This window comes from Loxodonta africana, chromosome 2, assembly GCF_030014295.1.
Source record: "Loxodonta africana isolate mLoxAfr1 chromosome 2, mLoxAfr1.hap2, whole genome shotgun sequence".
Taxonomy (NCBI): domain Eukaryota; kingdom Metazoa; phylum Chordata; class Mammalia; order Proboscidea; family Elephantidae; genus Loxodonta; species Loxodonta africana.
Window position 1 is genome coordinate 13,844,982 of NC_087343.1, and position 18,645 is coordinate 13,863,626.

Sequence of the window (18,645 nt, forward strand, 5' to 3'; positions counted from 1 at the left end):
GACATTTTAGTTAGCTGCTGAGCGCTTAACCACTGTACCACCAGGGCTCCTAAGGCAATGAACAGGGACTAAAACTAAGCAGTAATCTTAAATCTATTTTTAAAACAAATATATTGCAGTTTCCCACCAATACAGTACACATAAAACAGCCTGATTTCTACTCTGCTGCATTTTTGGGTTGCATAATGTATGCATTCCACACTAATAATGTCACTGCAATATTGTATCTTCCCAGTTCATTTGTGGTTTTTCTCTAACTACAACTTTTTTTGTAATTACAGTAAACTGGAGTGACGTCATGCTAGTCATCTCTATAATTCAGTCATGGGCTGAACTGTGTTCCCCCATAGATAAGCTGAAGTCCTAACCCCTGTCCCTGTGAACGCGACCTTGTTTGGAAATCGGGTTTTTCTTTCGTTATCACTTAAGTGAATATTGTCCTACCACAGCAGGGTGAGTCAGAATCCCAAGCCCTTTTCAGTGGTGTCTTATACAGGGGAGAACAAACACAGAAACAGTCAGACACCAGGGGGAAAGCAGACAACACAGGAAGATGCAGCTATAAGCCAAGGAACGCCAAGAAACACCCAGGGTTACCAGACACTGGGGGTGGCAAGGGGGGTCGTTCCCCTAAAAATGACAGAGAGTGAGAGAGTGTGGTCCTGCTGACCCCCTGAATTTTGACTTTCAGCCTCCTGAACTGTGAGAAAATAAATTTCTGTTCTTTAAAGCCACCCACCTTGGCAGCACAATGGGTAACCACTTGGCTGCTAACTGGAAGGTTGGTGGTTTGAACCCACCCAGCAGCTCTGTGGGAGAAAAGACCTGGGGATCCGCTCTGTTAAAATTGCTGTTGTTATTATGTGCTGTCAAATCAATTCTGACTCACAGCGACCCTACGGGACAGAGTAGAACTATCCTATAGGGTTTCCTAGGCTGTCACCTTCCTGGGAGTAGACAGCCTCATCTTTCTCCTGTGGAGCAGCTCAGCAGTCCAGCACTGTGCCAGGAAACTCTACGGGGCTGCTCTACTCTGTCGCTTGGGGTCACTATGAATCAAAAGTGGACTTGATGGCATCTAACAACAAAACTGCCTTACAGTATTTTGTGACAGCTGCGCTAGGAGACTAAAATAAAGTCTTTCCACTGTAACAATCAACTCAACAGTGGTTTATTGGAAACTTGCTCTTCATCTGCACCCCGTGGGTCTCTGCTGCCTACCCATACCATTCCCGGGGCTCCCCATCTCCTATCTTCACATCCACCCACAGGTGAGTGCGCTGATAAGCAATGCTCCCAAGGCAAGGAACCCACCGGTCTGTGGTAGAAGTAAGCAGATGGTGTATTTGTAATTATGATACAGCATCCATGAGTACTTCTTAAAGCATAAAGGTCAGTCCAACATTGACTAAACAGTCCAGATTGAAAAGAAATGGCAGTTTTGCTTGAGAAAAGCTGACTGTTTTTCGAGACTACCCACCAGTGTTCAGTGTTACTTTACAGAACTACCATATGATTCTTAATTTCCCACAGCCAGCAGCCCATTTCTCTGAGTGCGACCGAGTAGTGGCTTGCTTCAGCTCTGCTGGAGAACACGACAATGGTTTAAAAATCTTTAGGATCCTGTACTACTTTGACAGTGCCCCGTACACAGACCTACACTTCGATGTGTCTCGCATATTTTGTTTCTTTAATGGATGCAGTGCTTGGTGAGACTATGTTAAGCTTGGACATGGGGAAGAAACCAACATTTTTAGAGCAACAAATTTATGTGGAGTTTTATGTTTAGCATTTCACATAATCCATGAGAAATGACATGTGAATGTCCTAGAGGACAGCCAACTTCTTTATTCTCTAATCCAGCCTCGAGCCTCTGTAGAATAATTGTAAAGAATGGGGCCAGTTTTCAAAGAACCTGAAGAATATTTGGTGACCCCAGGGCGGCTTACTAGGGATAAGGAGATAAATTTTGCATGGTTTTTACTCTTGCAGCAAGGCAATGGAAACCCTGGTGGCGTAGTGGTTAAGTGCTACGGCTGCTAACCAAAAGGTCGGCAGTTCAAATCCGCCAGGCACTCCTTGGAAACTCTATGGGGCAGTTCTACTCTGTCCTACAGGGTCGCTACGAGTCGGAATCAACTCGACGGCAGTGGGTTTTTTGGGTTTTTAGCAAGGCAATGTAATGGGAAGAAACAGATTTACAGGCAATAACTAGGGTATCATGTGTGATATGACAGAACGATGCTTCTAACACATAAGTCAGATCATGGTATCCCCGTGCTCCACGTTCTCCATGGCTTCTCATTTCACTCAGAGTAAAAGACAAGATACTCACAGTGATCCACCTGGTCACCCGTCACCTCTCAAACACTCTCCTGCCACTTTTTCTCCCTGCACTTGGTTCTAGCCACCCTGCTGGCCTTGCCGCCTAGCCACATACCAGGCTGCCCCAACCGTGGCCCTTTGCACGTGCTGAGCCCCAGGGTGCCTCACAGCTCACTTCCTCTTCCTCATCTTTGCCGCCATGTCACCGTCCCCACAGCCTCTAAATCCTGCCATGCCCCAGCCTACACTGTGGCTGTCCATCATCCTATCCTGTTTTCCTTTCCTCCCTGTAACAACCATCGTCTTCTCACACACTGTGCAATTTACTTATTCATTGTGTCAATTTTCTGAGTCCCTGCTCTTTGCCGCTAGAATATAAGTTCCTCAAAGACAGGGGTCATTGTCTTTTTTTTTTTTTTTTTTACTACTACTATATCCTAATCACCTAGAATAGCTCATAACATAAAATGGACACGCCATAAATGTCCTGAATACACTAAAGTATAAACCAGAGGTATACAAATGGAGGGGGGCCTGGTGGTGCAGTTGTTAATGCACTCGACTGCTAACCAAAAGGTCAGTGGTTAGAAACCACTAGTGGTTCCATGGGAGAAAGATGTGGTAGTTCGCTTCTGTAAAGATTTACGTTCTTGGAAACCCTATGGAGTCGCTATGCGTTGGAATCAACTCAGTGTCCACGGGCATACAAATGGAACTGAAACCATCCTGTGTGGATTGGGGTACCTGGAAGAGTTAACACAACGGTGAGGGTTGACTTGGAGGATGAAGGGAAGGATGGAGGAGGAGTCTACACATCCCGTTAGAGAACAGGGCTTTCATCCCAGCTGAGCGGAGTGATGGTAAGGGGATGAGGAAAAGGATAATTTAAATCTGCTCCTGTCGCTTCCTGGGAAGGCCTGGGGTCTGATGGGAAGGGTCTTACACTCTCTCTCCTTCAGTCTATCCCCATGAACTCAGAGTTTTAGGTGAATCATGTACAAGGACGTTAGTTGGGGTAGTGGCAGAAAAACAGTATTTTTTGGCAGTTTCATGAGCCATTCTTTTTCCGTTCAGACTGGTATGGTTGTGCAACACAGGTTATGTGTGTTTTGTCAGGGCTGTGCAAAGAGCCTGGTGATGATTGCACAGTAAAGCCTTGCTACGTGAAATAAACTAGAAGATTTTTTCAGTTGCAATTAGTATCCTTGGTGTTCGTAATACTGCTGTGAAAATGCATTTGGAAATGATTTAAGAGCCAGGTAGAAAATCATTCGCCTCACTTTAGAATTATACTTTTTTCTCTTTGGCAAACAACTAGTTTCGTGTTGCTAGATCACTGTCCTTATGAACGGGGCCTGGCACCTGTTAACTATACTTTGAACTTCACTAGCTCTGTTGGCACCTTATGACTACAGGATATTCTAAAAATTAACCTAACCTTGAAGGAATGAGATTTAGCGCCATTCAGAATATTGAAGAGACTGTACGCCAGGCTCTAAAAAAGCACACAAATAGAGGTCTTGCATAGATGAACTGGACAAAGGAGACATTACTGGAATAGGATATGGTCTCCTCGCTTTCAAGGGTATAACACTACACTGAGATTAAAAATATTGGTTTGCTTGTTAAACATTTCTCTAACGTTTGAAGTCACATGTCCTACGTTGTTGTTAGTTGCCATCAAGTCAATTCCAACTCATGGCAGCTCCTTGTGTAGGGTGTTCAATAAAACATGTTTTTCCTACCGCACCACAAAAACCAAAAAACCAAACCCTTTGCCGTCGAGTTGATTCTGACTCATAGTGACCCTATAAGGACACAGTAGAACTGCCCCATAGGGTTTCCAAGGAGCACGTGGTGGATGTGAACTGCTGACCTTTTGGTTAGCAGTCTAAGCTCTTAACCACTACACCCCCCACTGCACCACATAGCTAAAGTAAGTCATGGTACCAATATTGGACACAGAGCTTAAATAATGAAGAACTGAAATATTCACCAACACCCACAGTCCTGTTAGCCCAGTGCACTGGAGCCACTTTTTAAATATTCAAGAATTACTGGTTTGGATATTCAGACTTCTTCATCCTACCCAGCTGCTAGAGAAATTAGGATCCCAGTACCCTTTGCCTCACACTTAAGGTATAATCTTGAATATTCACATTTATTGATAGCTTCAAACTATACCTCTGATGACTTCAACTGCATAGCTTTGATACTTTACAACTTAGTAACACTTCCTAATTAAACTTTAAAGTGGATTTGACTTTTAACGCAAGGCTCAGTCCTGTCTTTTCGAACTTCTGTATTTTACCCCCATGTCAATTAGCAGATGATAGAATGTCATTAACTTCTACTAGTGCAGGACTTTTATGGAAGTAGACAAATCGCCATATTGCTCTTCCACATTTACAGGCCTCTTAATAGGTGCAAGCTGTAGACATATTTTACTGGAATGGCCAATATCTAAATAGGAAGCCTACAAAATGCTCCCTCTTGGCACTCTTAGATTTCAGTTCAGTCAAGAGCATGTTCCCATTCTTACTGTTGCTGCCTTAAATGGTGCATGACAACTCTTCAAGCCCAGATAAGTTTGAGTCTTCTCATCTTTAAAATGTAGGTGTAAACACAACCCTCTTGAGAGGTTTAAATAAGAGAATGTATTCATACAGTTTACTTCTCAGTGCTCGATAAGTGGTAGCTAGTAATTTTATAAGAAGAAAGCCTTGATTTAATAGCTAGTGATTACATTTTTTTTTTTTTTTGATTACATAGCTATACGTGAATTTGGCTTGCAAAATGCTCACGTTGATATGCGGACTCATTTTTCATTTTATATTGATATTGCCATTTTCTATGATGCCCGGCCAAGGGTTCACTGATTTTTTTTTTTTTTTTTTTTTTTCGTTAACTCAGTGTATTGCACTCAAATTACAGGGGTCTTTGGTATTTATTGGAGCCCTGGTGGCATAGTGGTTAAAGGGTTTTACTGCTAACCAAAAAGTTGGCAGTCCAAATCCACCAGCTGCTCCTTGGAAACTCTCTGGGGCAGATCTATAGCGTCGCTATAAGTCGGAATTGACTTGATGGCAATGGGTTTGGTTTGGTTTTGGTTTGGTATTTATGAAAAAGGCCAAACATGAGCAACAAAAGAGCATAAAATACTCCTTTTTTCAAAATATAACCCGTTAGATCTAGAAGGCAGGCCAGATTTAAGGATAAAAGAAGGACTGTAATACATCTGTTTGCTTTCAAAAAAGTCCGAAGTGAATGTATTCTACCCATGAGCAGTTTACCATGGTCAGCGAATCAGTGTAGACAAAAAGAAGAAAAATAGTTCCACTTCATAATGGGATGTTTCTGAGAGCAAAACAGGCTATAGCTAGAGAAAGAAGTCATACAGCTTCCACTTCATCTTTAAAAAAAATAAAATTAGATTTAAAAAAATCTAATAATGTTTGCTACAATAAAAAGACCACCCTGTACTTAAAACATGATATAATGTACATGTGTAATGAATATACCATGGACTGTCAGAAGAATGAACAAATCTGTCTTGGAAGAAATACAGCCAGAATGCTATTTAGAAGCGAGGATGGCAAGACTTTGTCTCACACACTTTGGGCACTTGATCAGGAAGGACCAGTCCCTGGAGGACATCATGCTGGGTAAAGTAGAGGGTCAGCGAGAAAGAGGAAGCCCCTCCATAAGATGGATTGACATAAGTGGCTTCAACAATGGGCTCAAGCATAGCAACATTTGTGAGGATGGCGCAGGACCAGGCAGTTGGGAAGTGTTTCATTCTGTCGTGCACAGGGTCGTTATGAATCAGAACAGACTCGACGGCACCTAACAACAACAACGTATATAATGAAATGACAATTTGGTGTGTGTGATAAGTGTGTGTGTGTGTGTGTATCTCAACCTTTTTTCCAATGAATTAAAAATTATTTTTACACATTCCCTCATGTATCTTTTCAGATTCCTGTAAGGTAGATGGCATGGACCAACGTTCTCTAAAGAGTGGAGAGCCTGTAGCTAGGAAATAGAGCCATCCAGGCATATCCTCCGTGTCAGCTCCATACAATGAGAGACTTGGACTCGGCATCCAAGGCCCTTTCCCACTATCATATCTCCATTTCCTCCATTCCAGTGGGAGGATGGTGCACCCTTATTTCCCCTATTCATATGGGGTGGTCATGCACTGAGTCACAGTGAGAGGCAGACCCCTCTTCTCGGTGGGATGTTTTATTTATCACCCCCTTTTATCCACATATCCCACCACTCAGCATCAAGGGAAAGTAAAAAGTACAAACCACTGCTGCACAAGGCAATCATATTCTAAAAATACCGCTGGGTCAATAATTTAAATGTAATGGGACTTCTCAGCTTATGCTTGAATGACGCTCATGTTACATAAAATGAACATCTCCTGGCGACTACACTGTCCTAGACTAATTTTCCTTGCCTCCCGCCTTTCTGCAGCCACTTGTTGGGGGCCATGTGGTCTGCCAGGTGCTGCTGATACAAAGAGAGAAATGGCTGGTCGTTGTTCTCAAGTAGCTTTTAGTTTAGTTGGAGAAAATCACATGGATGAGCAATAACAAGAAATTCGTCTGAGCACAACTGGTGATAGAGGTGGGCTCTGGAGTTGAAGGAGCTGGGTGGTGGGTAGCGTGGATAGGGGAGGGTTTCTGGCAGAGGGATGGCCCAATAAATGCATATATGGTACGACCAAGCTGGTCAGGTGAAGGCACCACTTGAGACTGAAGGTTAGTCATTCCGGGAGCAAAAGCTCAGAGAGCCAGGCACCAGCATAAACAGTTCATAAGGGTCTCGTACGTTCAAAGATAAGTTTAAAATACCTTAAAACGAAATGGCTCTCCATTACGTTGGCTCTGGTGGGTCGATCAAATATAGCTTGTACCCCAAAATTAGAAAACCAAAATACTGGCTATATATTACAACTTCTGTGTCGTATCTATGTCTATATCTGTTTAGCTCAGCCGCTAAACAAATATTTGGCAGTTTGAACCCACCCAGTGGATCTGCTAGAGAAAAGACCTGGTGATCTGCTCCAGTAAAGACTGTAGCATAGAAAACTCTGGGGAGGGAGTTTACTGTCAGGTGGGGTCACTATGAGTTGAAATTGATTCAGTCGCACAAAATGACAACATCTAAATCTATATCTACTTTTATCTCTCTCTATATATTACAACTTTTAGATCTTTCTTGAAAAAAAATCATTCCCAGATTAGTATGCACTTCCTCCTGTAAAAGTGGGTTTTAACTGCAGCTGATGATACTGTAAGACACTATCAGATCTTATAGTATCAATGATAATATAAGAATAAGTGAATACCTTAACAAAACAATTATGGGCACATTTGAAAATCAGACTTGACAAAGTATAACTATTCCTAAATGAAGCACAACTATCTTCAGAAAAGTTTTGTATACTTGATTCTATATTTACGCTATGGTTATTTATAACATTAACCCAAGGAAACAATTTCACATCTTTAGGAGAAAAAAAAATACTCAGCGTATTTTTCAGGTACACTCACAAACTGAGAATATAAATCATGTTTGTATCACATATAGACAAAGATATACAGTACCTAGACACACACTGACATATTCACATGTGAATACATGCAAATACACAGAGCAAGTAACTCACAGATATTCCTAAACAAATATGTTTGCAATTCAGTTTTACTCTATCATTACAGTTTATTGCTCATTTCCTTCATTCGCAGCACCCAAGGCATTCTGAAGAACTTGTGAGACACACCTACTGAAAGTTGGAGTGGGCTCCCACATACATACCACCCTGGCACCCACGGATGGTCCCCACGCACATACCTGGCTGAAGCTCTGGGCAGCAGCTCGGCCCTGTGTGCTGCGGGTGGGGAGCTGTGCCGGGGCCGTTTCACCCAGGGCCAAGGTCTGGTTGCTATGGTAGCTGGCCGGATACTGGAAGGACCCTTCAGGTTTGGAATTGAGCTGAAGTGCACTCTGGGAGAGCAGGCTGGGCCCTACATTGAAAGTCATTTAGAGCAGTCAGTGATGGTCTCAGCGAAGCAGAAATGACATGTATTATTTACTGAAAGTAGCTGACAATTATCACACGCACATGATTCCAGACATCTATGCTTTGAATTCTGAGAACCAAAATGGCCATATAACTCAACTCCGGCTGGCAAATGAGATTTTTTTTTTTGGCAGTTTAAAAGTTCTCAAAAGAGTAGATTTTTCAAATGATCTCATCCTGACCTACCTAGAGACATTTCTTTCTATGAGACAAATTAATTAATCAAGTCAGTATTTTTGGAGCAGACAATATCGGAAACATTTGAAATAATTTAAAAGTCTACCTTTTGGTACTCGTTAATTGTGTTAGTATAATTACAATTTCTACTTAATTATCAGGATGTTAAAACATTCGAAACCTTCCAATCAGTGACAAATTCTATTGTCTAAATACTGATGTAATACCTTTGTGCCTGAAGGGTAGACAGTGTTTAAAATATTAATAGCTATTCATAGAATATAGAATTCACCCTGATCTCACATGATCTCAGATGACTAGCTATCTTGCCATCACAGTAATGGGCAGTAGGAGAACAAAGAGAAGACGCACTGTTAAAACTGGTGCTGCTAACGTGGATCATATCACAAGTGACGAGGAAATGACAATCAGTCCCCGGCCTTATAATTTAACTGCACTTTGCATAAGCAGTCTTGTTTATTTTCTTTGGTCTTGTTTAGGTAGGATTCTTTTCCTTTTAATCAAGTTTTCTTTAATCAAATTTAATACTCATTTTGGGGGTTAAAAGAAGGATAGAGAAGTGTAGTATAGTTGTTTTCCCTTGTGTGTTTGAAATGGGTTGCATTAAACAGAGTGGATTATAGGGGAAAAACTTGGCAACACAAGTTTTCTTATGTTATTCTTTTTTTTTTTTTTTTTGAACAGATAAATTTTATTGCACCTTAAAGATACCACCCATAGGTCTTAGGAACCATCTGGCCTTGTCTTCATAGCTGGATAACTCTTAGATCTTACTCGCCAGCCTACTGAATGGTTACTTTTTCAGAGGCATAGATACCATCTAAAATTTTCCATATACTCTTGTTTTTAAACTGTTGTGGCTTTGGTGAATTAAAAGCAGCTGAATTTGATACAAGTTCAGCGTTGTGTCCTTCAAGAATTAACTCATGTTTCTGGGCTTGGGAACCCCTGGTGGCGTAGTGGTTAAGTGCTACAGCTGCTAACCAAAGGGTCAGCAGTTCAAATCCGCCAGGTGCTCCTTGGAAACTCTATGGGGCAGTTCTACTCTGTCCTGTAGGGTCGCTATGAGTCAGAATCGACTCGACGGCACTGAGTTTGGTTTTTTGGTTTTTCTGGGCTTGAGATATTAAACAAGCAACATTTGGCCTCATCCAAACCCAAGAAGTTTCAGATTTCAACAACAGACCTGCTCTTCTGAATAACGGCATTGATGGGGAAGCAAGCACAGACTTACTCTTGTAATTGAAGCCCAGTGTAACACCCTTAATCATGTCTCGTACATGATGACAGATAGTTCGAACTGTAGCCAGTTCCTATCTATTTCCCTACAATTTGTCAAAGTGAAGCTACTTCTTTTTCTTTCTAAGGAGACCGAGTTCTACATTGATGTGATTGAAATCCCTCCACAAGGTTCTTCTGGGGCCTTTTACAATAACTGTGCATCCTTACAGAATGATGTCAGCAGTTTCTGGAACGTCTACGGACTAGTTGCTGAGAATGGTCTTCATTCTCACAGCAGACGGAGCAAAGAGGGCTCATGTTATCTTAACCACAGTACAAAGTCAATTTTTTGATGGAGAATAATTACAGCTATGCCACCCGTATTTCAAATACAAGCAGGGTCACCCATGGTGATGGGTTTCAGTGGAGCTTGCAGACTAAGAAAGACTAGGAGGAAGGACTTTGATGATCTACTTTAAAAAAAAACTGGTCAGTGAGAGCCTTATGAATAGCAGCAGAACATCGTTTGATCAGTGCTGGAAGATGAGCCTCTCAGGTTGGAAGGTGCTCAAAATAGGACTGGGCAAAGAAGAGCTGCCTCCTCAAAGTAGAGTCAACTTTATTGCTGTGGAATGGACTAAAGCTTTCGGGACCTTCGTTTGCTGATGCAGCACAACTCAAAATGAGATGAAACAGCTGAAAATGACCGTTAATAATTGAAACATAGAATGTATGAAGTATGAATAAAGGAAAACTGGAAGTCATCAAAAATGAAATGGAATGCATAAACATTATATATCATAGGCATTAGTAAGCTGAAATGGACTGGCACTGGCCATTTTGAACCAGACAATCATATGGTCTATTATGTTGGCAATGACACATAGAAGAGGAATGGCGTCATATTCATTGTCAAAAAGAACACTTCAAGATCTGCCCTGAAATACAATGCTGTCAGTGATAGGATAACATCCATATGCCTAGACGGAAAACCAGGTAATGCGGCTAGTATTCAAATTTACGCAGCAACCAATTAAAGCCAAAGATGAAGAAATTAAAGATTTTTACCAACTTCTGCAATCTGAAATTGATTAAACATGCAATCAAGATGCATTGATAATTACCGGTAATTGGAAATGTGAAAACTTAAAACAAAGAAGCAGCATCGATACTTGGAAAAACATGTCCTTGGTAATAGAAAGGACACTGGAGATTGTGTGGCCGAATTTTGCAAGACCAATGATTTACTCACTATAAATGCCTTTTTTTCAACAACATAAATAGCAACCATTCACTTGGACCTCACGAGATAGAATATACAGGAATCAAATCGACTACATCTGTGGAAAGAGACGATGGAAAAGATCAATATAGTCAGTCAGAATAAGGCCAGGGGCTGACTGAAGAACAGATCATCAATTACTCATATGTGAGTTCAAGTTGACGCTGAAGAAAATTAATACAAGTCCATGAAAGCCAAAGTATGACCTTGAGTATATCCCACTTGAATTTAGAGACCACCTCAAGATTAGAGTTGACATGTTTAACACTAACAACTGAAAACCAGACAAATTATGGGATAATATTGAGGACATCATACATGAAGAAAGGCAGAGGTCATCAAAAAGACAGGAAAGAAAGAAAAGACCAAAACAGACGTCTGAAGAGAATCTGAAACTTGCTCTTCAACTTAGGGTAGCTAAAGCAAATGGAAGAAATGATGAAGTGAAAGAGCTGAACAGAAGATTTCAAAGGACAGCTGGAGAGGACAAAGTATTATGATGAAATGTGCGAAGACGTGGAGTTAGAAAACCAATAGGGAAGAACACACTCAGCATTTCTCAAGCTGAAAGGACCAAAGAAAATGTTCAAGCCTCAAATTGCAATACTGAAGGATTCTACGGGGAAAATATCAAATGATGCAGGATGCATCAAAAGACGATGGAAGATATACACAGAGTCACTGTAGCAGAAAGAACTGGTCAACGTTAAACCATTTCAGGAGGTAGCATGTGATCAAGAACTGATGATACTGAAGGAAGAAGTAAGTCCAAGCTGCACTGAAGGCATTGGCTGTAAAACAACGGTCTAGAAATTGACAGAATAACAATTAAGATGTTTTGACAAACAGGTGTAACACTGGAAGCGATCACTCATCTACACCAAGAAATTTGGAAGACAGGTACCTGGCCAACTGACTGGAAGAAATCCGTATTTGTGCCCAATCCAAAGACAAGTGATCCAACAGAAGCCAGAAATTATCGAACAATATCATTAATATCATTGGCAAGTAAAATTTTGCTGAAGATAATCCAAAAACTGTTTCAACAGTACATTGAGGATGCAGAATGAGTAATACCATCGCTGATGTCAGATAGATCTTAGCTAAAAGCAGAGAATACCACAAAGACATTTACCTGTGTTTTACTGACTATGCAAAGACACTCGGGTGTGTGGATCATAACGGAAAATGGATAACATTGTGAAGAATGGGAATTCCAGACACTTAATTGTGCTCAGGAAACCCTGGTGGCATAGTGGTTAAGTGCTACGGCTGCTAACCAAAAGGTTGGCAGTTCGAATCCACCAGGCGCTCCTTGGAAACTCTATGGGGGTAGTTCTACTCTGTCCTATACATAGGGTTGTTATGAGTTGGAATGACTCGATGGCAATGAGTTTGGTTTCTTTCTTTTTTTTTTTTTCAATTGTGCTCATGTGGAACCTGTATATAGACCAAGAGGCAATCATTCAAACAGAACAAGGGGATGCTGCACAGTTTAAAATCAGAAAAGATGTGCATCAGGGTTGTATCCTTTCACCGTATTTATTCACTCTGTTTACTAAGCAAATAACCTAAGCTGGATTATATGAAGAAAATTATAGCATCAGGATTAGAGGAAGATTCATTAACAACCTGCGTTATGCAGATGATACAACCTCGTTTGCTGAAAGAGAAGATGACACAGTGGCTACAACAATAGGATCAAACCTAGCAATGACTGTGAGGATGACCCAGGACCAGGCAGCGTTTCATTCTGTTGTACATAGGGTTGCTATGAGTTGGAACATACAGTTTCTGGTAAAAAGTCAAGCAAGGAAATGAAAACGTATCCATCCAACCAACTTCATCATGAAGGGTATAACAAAAGTACTATTATAATCCTTTTTCTTTTAATTTAGAAAACAGTGTCCCGAGAAAATGATATATACCAGATGGGGAAGTTTCCAATAAGCTGCAGAAAATCATTTAATCTGTACCAATGGTGTTATTGGGCTAATCATCAGATATCCAATGTCTCCACTGGGAAGTGCATTTAGAGTTTCACTCTGGAAAGCCAGGAACATATTGGCCCCATTGCTGCTATGAAAACAGCCAGGCAGGAAGAGATAAGGGGTGGTTGCTGAAGCTCTGGTGGTGGGCTGACTTGGATATGGAATAGCCTCTGAAAGACAAGTGGAGGGCCTCTGATGGGGGCAGAGGAAGCTGTGGACTAGCCACAAGGGTAGAGGTAGGCAGTGAGGAATTACTGCTGTGGGCTTTATCCCTGGCTTCTGCCGAAGGGTGTAGCTTAACAGAAGAGAATGAGTTACAGCGGAAAGCAAAAGCCCTTTAAGATTAGTGGTCACCATTGTACCTGAAAATGGGTGGCTCCGCATTGATCCTTTCCTGGGATATTTCTTTCAGGACAGTCAATCCTGACTGTGATGGTGAATGTTATGTGTCAACATGGCTAGGCTATGATTCTCAGGGGCTTGGCAGATACTGGACCGGTTACTCTTCCATAATGTAACATATAGTGATCTGATATGATGAGCCAATCAGTTGGAAGGGGAGTTTCCTTGGGGGTGTGGGTTATCTCCAGTTTATAAATGGATGTTCTGGTAAAGCACATTCTCTCTTTACCTTGCACTCTGCTTGTTGCCTGACCTCCAGTTCCTAGGATGTAAGCCTGCTGAAGTCTCCAGCCTGCTGTCTGCCTTGAAGATTTAGGACTTGCCAGCCCTGACAACTGCATGAGACATTTCCTTGAAGTAAATCTCTACCTATCCATCCATCCATCCATCCATTCACCCATCCATCCATCTACCCACCCTTCCACTTATCCATCCATCCATCCATCCCTCCATCCCTCCATCCCTCCATCCCTCCATCCCTCCCTCCCTCCCTCCCTCCCTCCCTCCCTCCCTCCCTATGTGTCACTGGTTTTACTCCTCTAGAGAACCCATACTTAGACACCGACATAATGGCTCATGCAGGTGACATCCCAGTGACAGTGGATGTCAAGGGCAATAAAGGTTGAAGCAGACACAATAGGACTCAGATCTTTTAAAAACATCAATAAGACAAAATAAAATCTTTAATAGTTGGATGTCCTGATCATTTATCTATCTCCTGGCAATACTGTGTGAACGTGCTCTGAACTTTCTTGAATAAGTAGTCAGCAAGTTAAATAATTCTATAATATTCTAAAGAGATTCATAACACTATCTCCAGAATCCTCTCAGTGCACTCTAAGCAGGAGCTTTGTATGGCAATTCTCTTCAAAAGAATTTCAATTAAAGATATGATTTGTGTGCTCCCGAAATACATATCATGAAGTAATCAAGTCTATTCATCGTTTATAGAATCAGTTATGTATTTGATCAATACTCAACCAAAGCCAACCGAGATTCTCTATCTCATTATTTTGTTCATATATCTCAAGCACTGAGACCTAGATGCACTCTGACAAAGGCAATTGCAACAATGAGCAATGCATAATATTACTATGCTGACATCTCACCAGGTAAGGGCAAAACAGCCAGGACAATAGCTAGGACACTGTACACATTTCACAAAGACTCTTCTACTGCTCACTAGGTTTCAGAGCAATGTCGTTTACTCATTCCAGTTTTAGAGAGTAAAGCCATATGAAATTATGAAAATGGTTACAATTATAGGACAATTCTTAATTACTTTGTAATGGAACCAAAATTTACATATAACTCACTCTTCATTATCTGCATTAACGTTACTGTGCATTGAGGTAGAAAATTCAAATTTACCAAAGAATTCAGAAGCATTTATAATTTGGGGCTTTAAGTTATATATATATTTGGCTTTCCGTGATGTCTCGTTTGGGCTCTTGGTAAAATCAGGATGCAGTCCTGAGGGACTGGAGGATGTCAGCTGGAGCAAGGCTATAGGAGCATTTCCGTGGGCAGGAGAAAGGGCAAGGAAGAGGCTGGGCATTGGAATTCCATCTAGGAAAATCCAATGTTATCTTCAGTGCAATGGACTGATTCAGAAGAAACTTGAAATATGAGGAACAGTGAATCCTAAGGTCTTTCTTAGTATTAGGAAGTAGAAACCATGCTCTGGTCTATATGCCTCTAGGACACCAGCTGAGTGGTCACAGTGACTTCTTTGACCATGCTGATCAAAGAACATCCTCAAAGTGGATGTGCACAATGTTCTGGCTATTGCCAAGTGTATACAGTGATTTGGAAACCCTGGTGGCTTAGTGGTTAAGTGCTATGGCTGCTAACCGAAGGGTCAGCAGTTTGAATCCACCAGGCGCTCCCTGGAAACTCTATGGGGCAGTTCTACTCTGTCCTATAAAAAAAAGTCGCTATAAGTCAGAATCGACTCGACGGCACTGGGTACTGGGTTTTATGGACTGATTTGACTATTGTCCTGTTTTGTCATTACCTAGTGAGATGTCAATGTAGTAATATTATGATGCATTGCTCATCTTTTTCACAAAGAACATCCTAGGGTCTGCTCAGAACAACTCACCCATCTGGGCCAAGAAGAGGAGATGCAACCATTTTCTACCACAAATGAAACTCAAGACAGTCTTCTGCCCTTGGTCTGATTAAGAGCTGTGGTGAGGCAATGGTCCAGTGCTTGGCTGCTAACCAGAAGGCCAGTAGTTCAAATCCACCAGCAGCTCTAAGGGAGAAAAAACCTAGCAATCTGCTCCTTTAAAGTTTACAGCCTAGAAAACTCTATGGGGCAATTCTACTCTGGCCTATAGGGTAACTATGTGTTGGAATCAACTCTATGGCACACAACAACAACAAAACAGTCTCAGCTGAAGGAGTCCGTGGATGGTGCAAATGGTTAAGTGCTCAATTACTAGCTGAAATGTTGGTGGTTTGAATCCATCCAGAGGTGCCTGGGAAGACAGGCCTGGTGATCTGCTTCTGAAAGGTCACCGCCTTGAAAATCCCATGGAGCAGTTCTACTCTGTAACTTACGGGGTCATCACAAGTTGGAATCGACTCAACATCAGATGACAACAGCAACAGTCCCAACTGGACAGAGGGGAGAAATTCTAAGGGAACCACAGAGTTGAGGGATACAGAACCTACCACTAATCTTAAGAAGACACCTGAAACAAAGGATGTCGACTGTAATACCAATGTTTCAATGTGTTTTTCAAACACATGGATTGATTACAGACCTCACAGAAATCTATGAAATAAACTGTACTTGTATCCTTTGCATTATTCCTACAAGTGTAAACAAAGGTACTGACGTGTCGAGTGGTCAGCAAGGGCCCTATAGTTGGTGTATTAGTCTCTTAGGTCTTCTGTAACAAAGTACTACATACTGGGTGGCTTGAAGCAACAGGTATTTATTGTCTCACAATTCTGGAGCCCACAAGTTCAAAATCAAGGTGTCCATAGGGCCATGTTCTCTCTCTTTAGGGTCTAGGGGAAGATGTTTCTTTTCCTCTTCCTAACTTCTGGTGGTCCCTGGCAATCTTTGGCACTCCTTGGCTTATAGATACACTGCTCCAATCTCTGCCTCTGCCTTCACAGGACTTTCTCCTCTCTCTGTCTCTTCTCCTCTTTTAATAAGCACACCAGTCATATTGGATTAGGGTCCACCCTATCTAGTGTAATTACATCTTCAAAGATCCTATTTCCAAACAAGGTCACACTGGCAGATGTTGGTGGTTAGGACTCAAACATGTATTTTTGTGAGACACAATTTAACCCATAACACTTGCTGAACGTGAAAATGAAACTCAGATCTGTGTCTTTGATCTCCAAGTACAAGAGTTGTTGTTATTGTTTAACATCAGTGCAATATTTAGATAACTAATATATATCAGCATTTTAAGGTTGAAAAATTCTTCCTAATAAAAGCCAACTTGTATACAGGTACATTTGTAGGAGAAGTTCATTCCTCAGTTCATGGTGCCTCCAGTGAACTCGTGCTACCGTTCCACTTGTTGGCTAAGGGGAGTTTGCTGTTTACCGTTGCTGCGGAAAGCAGACTTACCCCAGAGAAGTAAAGGTCAAAATGTGAATTTTCTGCATTAAAAACACAAGATGACTTATAGGTCATATCAGCATGTAACTACAATAAACAGTAAGTGCCTCCTGATCACATTAACTAGACAGAGTTTTCACAATCATGTGCACTTGCTCTGTAAGTAAAGGTCTAAAGAGACTTTATCTGGAATTGCTAAGTCTTGCCTGCTTTAGCTGAACATCTGTCCTCAAACACAGTAAGCCTTAGTTAAGCTACTTTGCTATAACACAGAAAAGGCCAGAGGCCTACAATATGACATCACCAAGCCTTTATTTAAGTCACAATCATAACTATGTAGTGGCTAGGTGTGTGTCAGAAAAAATCCAGGATCAGAACTCGGAAGTTCTGGGCTGTAGTCCACCTCCCTATTCACTTAACTATAGGTGATGATGATGACAGCAATGCCAGATAGAGCTTATTGAGTGCTTATTAAATTCCAGGGATTGTTCTGAGCAGTTTATAGATATTAGCCCATTGATTCATCATGACATCTATGAAGAAGGCACCATCATCCCCATTTTACATGTGAGGCTCCTACTACCTGAGACAACACAGTAGCAGTGGAGCAGGGATTCAAACACAGCCAATCTGGCTTCAGAGGACATATTCTTTACTGTACTTCATTATTCTGTTTGCATAAAATTTAATCTCTATCAATTTGAAAAGCAAAGATGTCACCTTGAAGACTAAGGTGAACCTGACCCAAGCCATGGTGTTTTCAATCTCCTCATATGCATGAGAAAGCTGGAGTATGAATAAGGAAGACTGAAGAAGAATTGACACCTTTTAATTGTGGTGTTGGTGAAGAACATTGAGTGGACTGCCAGAAGAACAAACACATCTGTCCTGGAAGAAGTACAACCTGAATGCTCCTTAGAAGTAAGAATGGTGAGACTATGTCTCACATACTTCAGACATATTATCAGGAGAGATCAGTCCCTGAAGAAGGATGTCATGCTTGGTAGAGTAGAGGGTCAGCGAAAAAGAGGAAGATCCTCAATGAGATGGATTGACACGGTAGCTGCAACAATGGACTCAAATATAACAAAGATAGTGAAGATGGCGCAGGATCAGGAAGTTTTTTTTTTTTTTTTTTTAAATTTTTTATTGTGCTTTAAGTGAAAGTTTACAAATCAGGTCAGTCTGTCATACGAAAATTCACATACACCTTGCTATACACTCCTAATTGCTCTCCCCCTAAGGAGATAGCACAGTTCTTCCCTCCACTCTCTCTCCTCATGTCCATTTGGGTAGCTTCTGCCCCCCTCTGCCCCCTTGTCTCCCTTCCAGACAGGAGATGCCAACATAGTCTCATGTGTCTACTTGACCCAAGAAGCTCATTCTTCACTGGTATCATTTTCCATCCCATATTCCAGTTCAATCCCTGTCTGAAGAGTTGGCTTTGGGAATGATTCCTGTCTTGGGCTAACAGAAAGTCTGGGGACCATGGCTTCTGTGGTCCTTCTAGTCCCAGTCTGACCATTAAGTCTGGTCTTTT

General features: G+C 41.5%; 1 protein-coding gene across 1 annotated transcript in view; it reads right to left on the reverse strand.

Moving 5' to 3' along the window:
- Positions 1-18,645, reverse strand: part of CTNND2 (catenin delta 2) — a 769,728-nt gene that overhangs the window by 559,566 nt on the left and 191,517 nt on the right. The window contains exon 4 of the mRNA XM_064270645.1: positions 8,191-8,363. Coding sequence (XP_064126715.1) covers positions 8,191-8,363 — 173 coding nt within the window. The remainder of the gene's footprint in view (positions 1-8,190; positions 8,364-18,645) is intronic.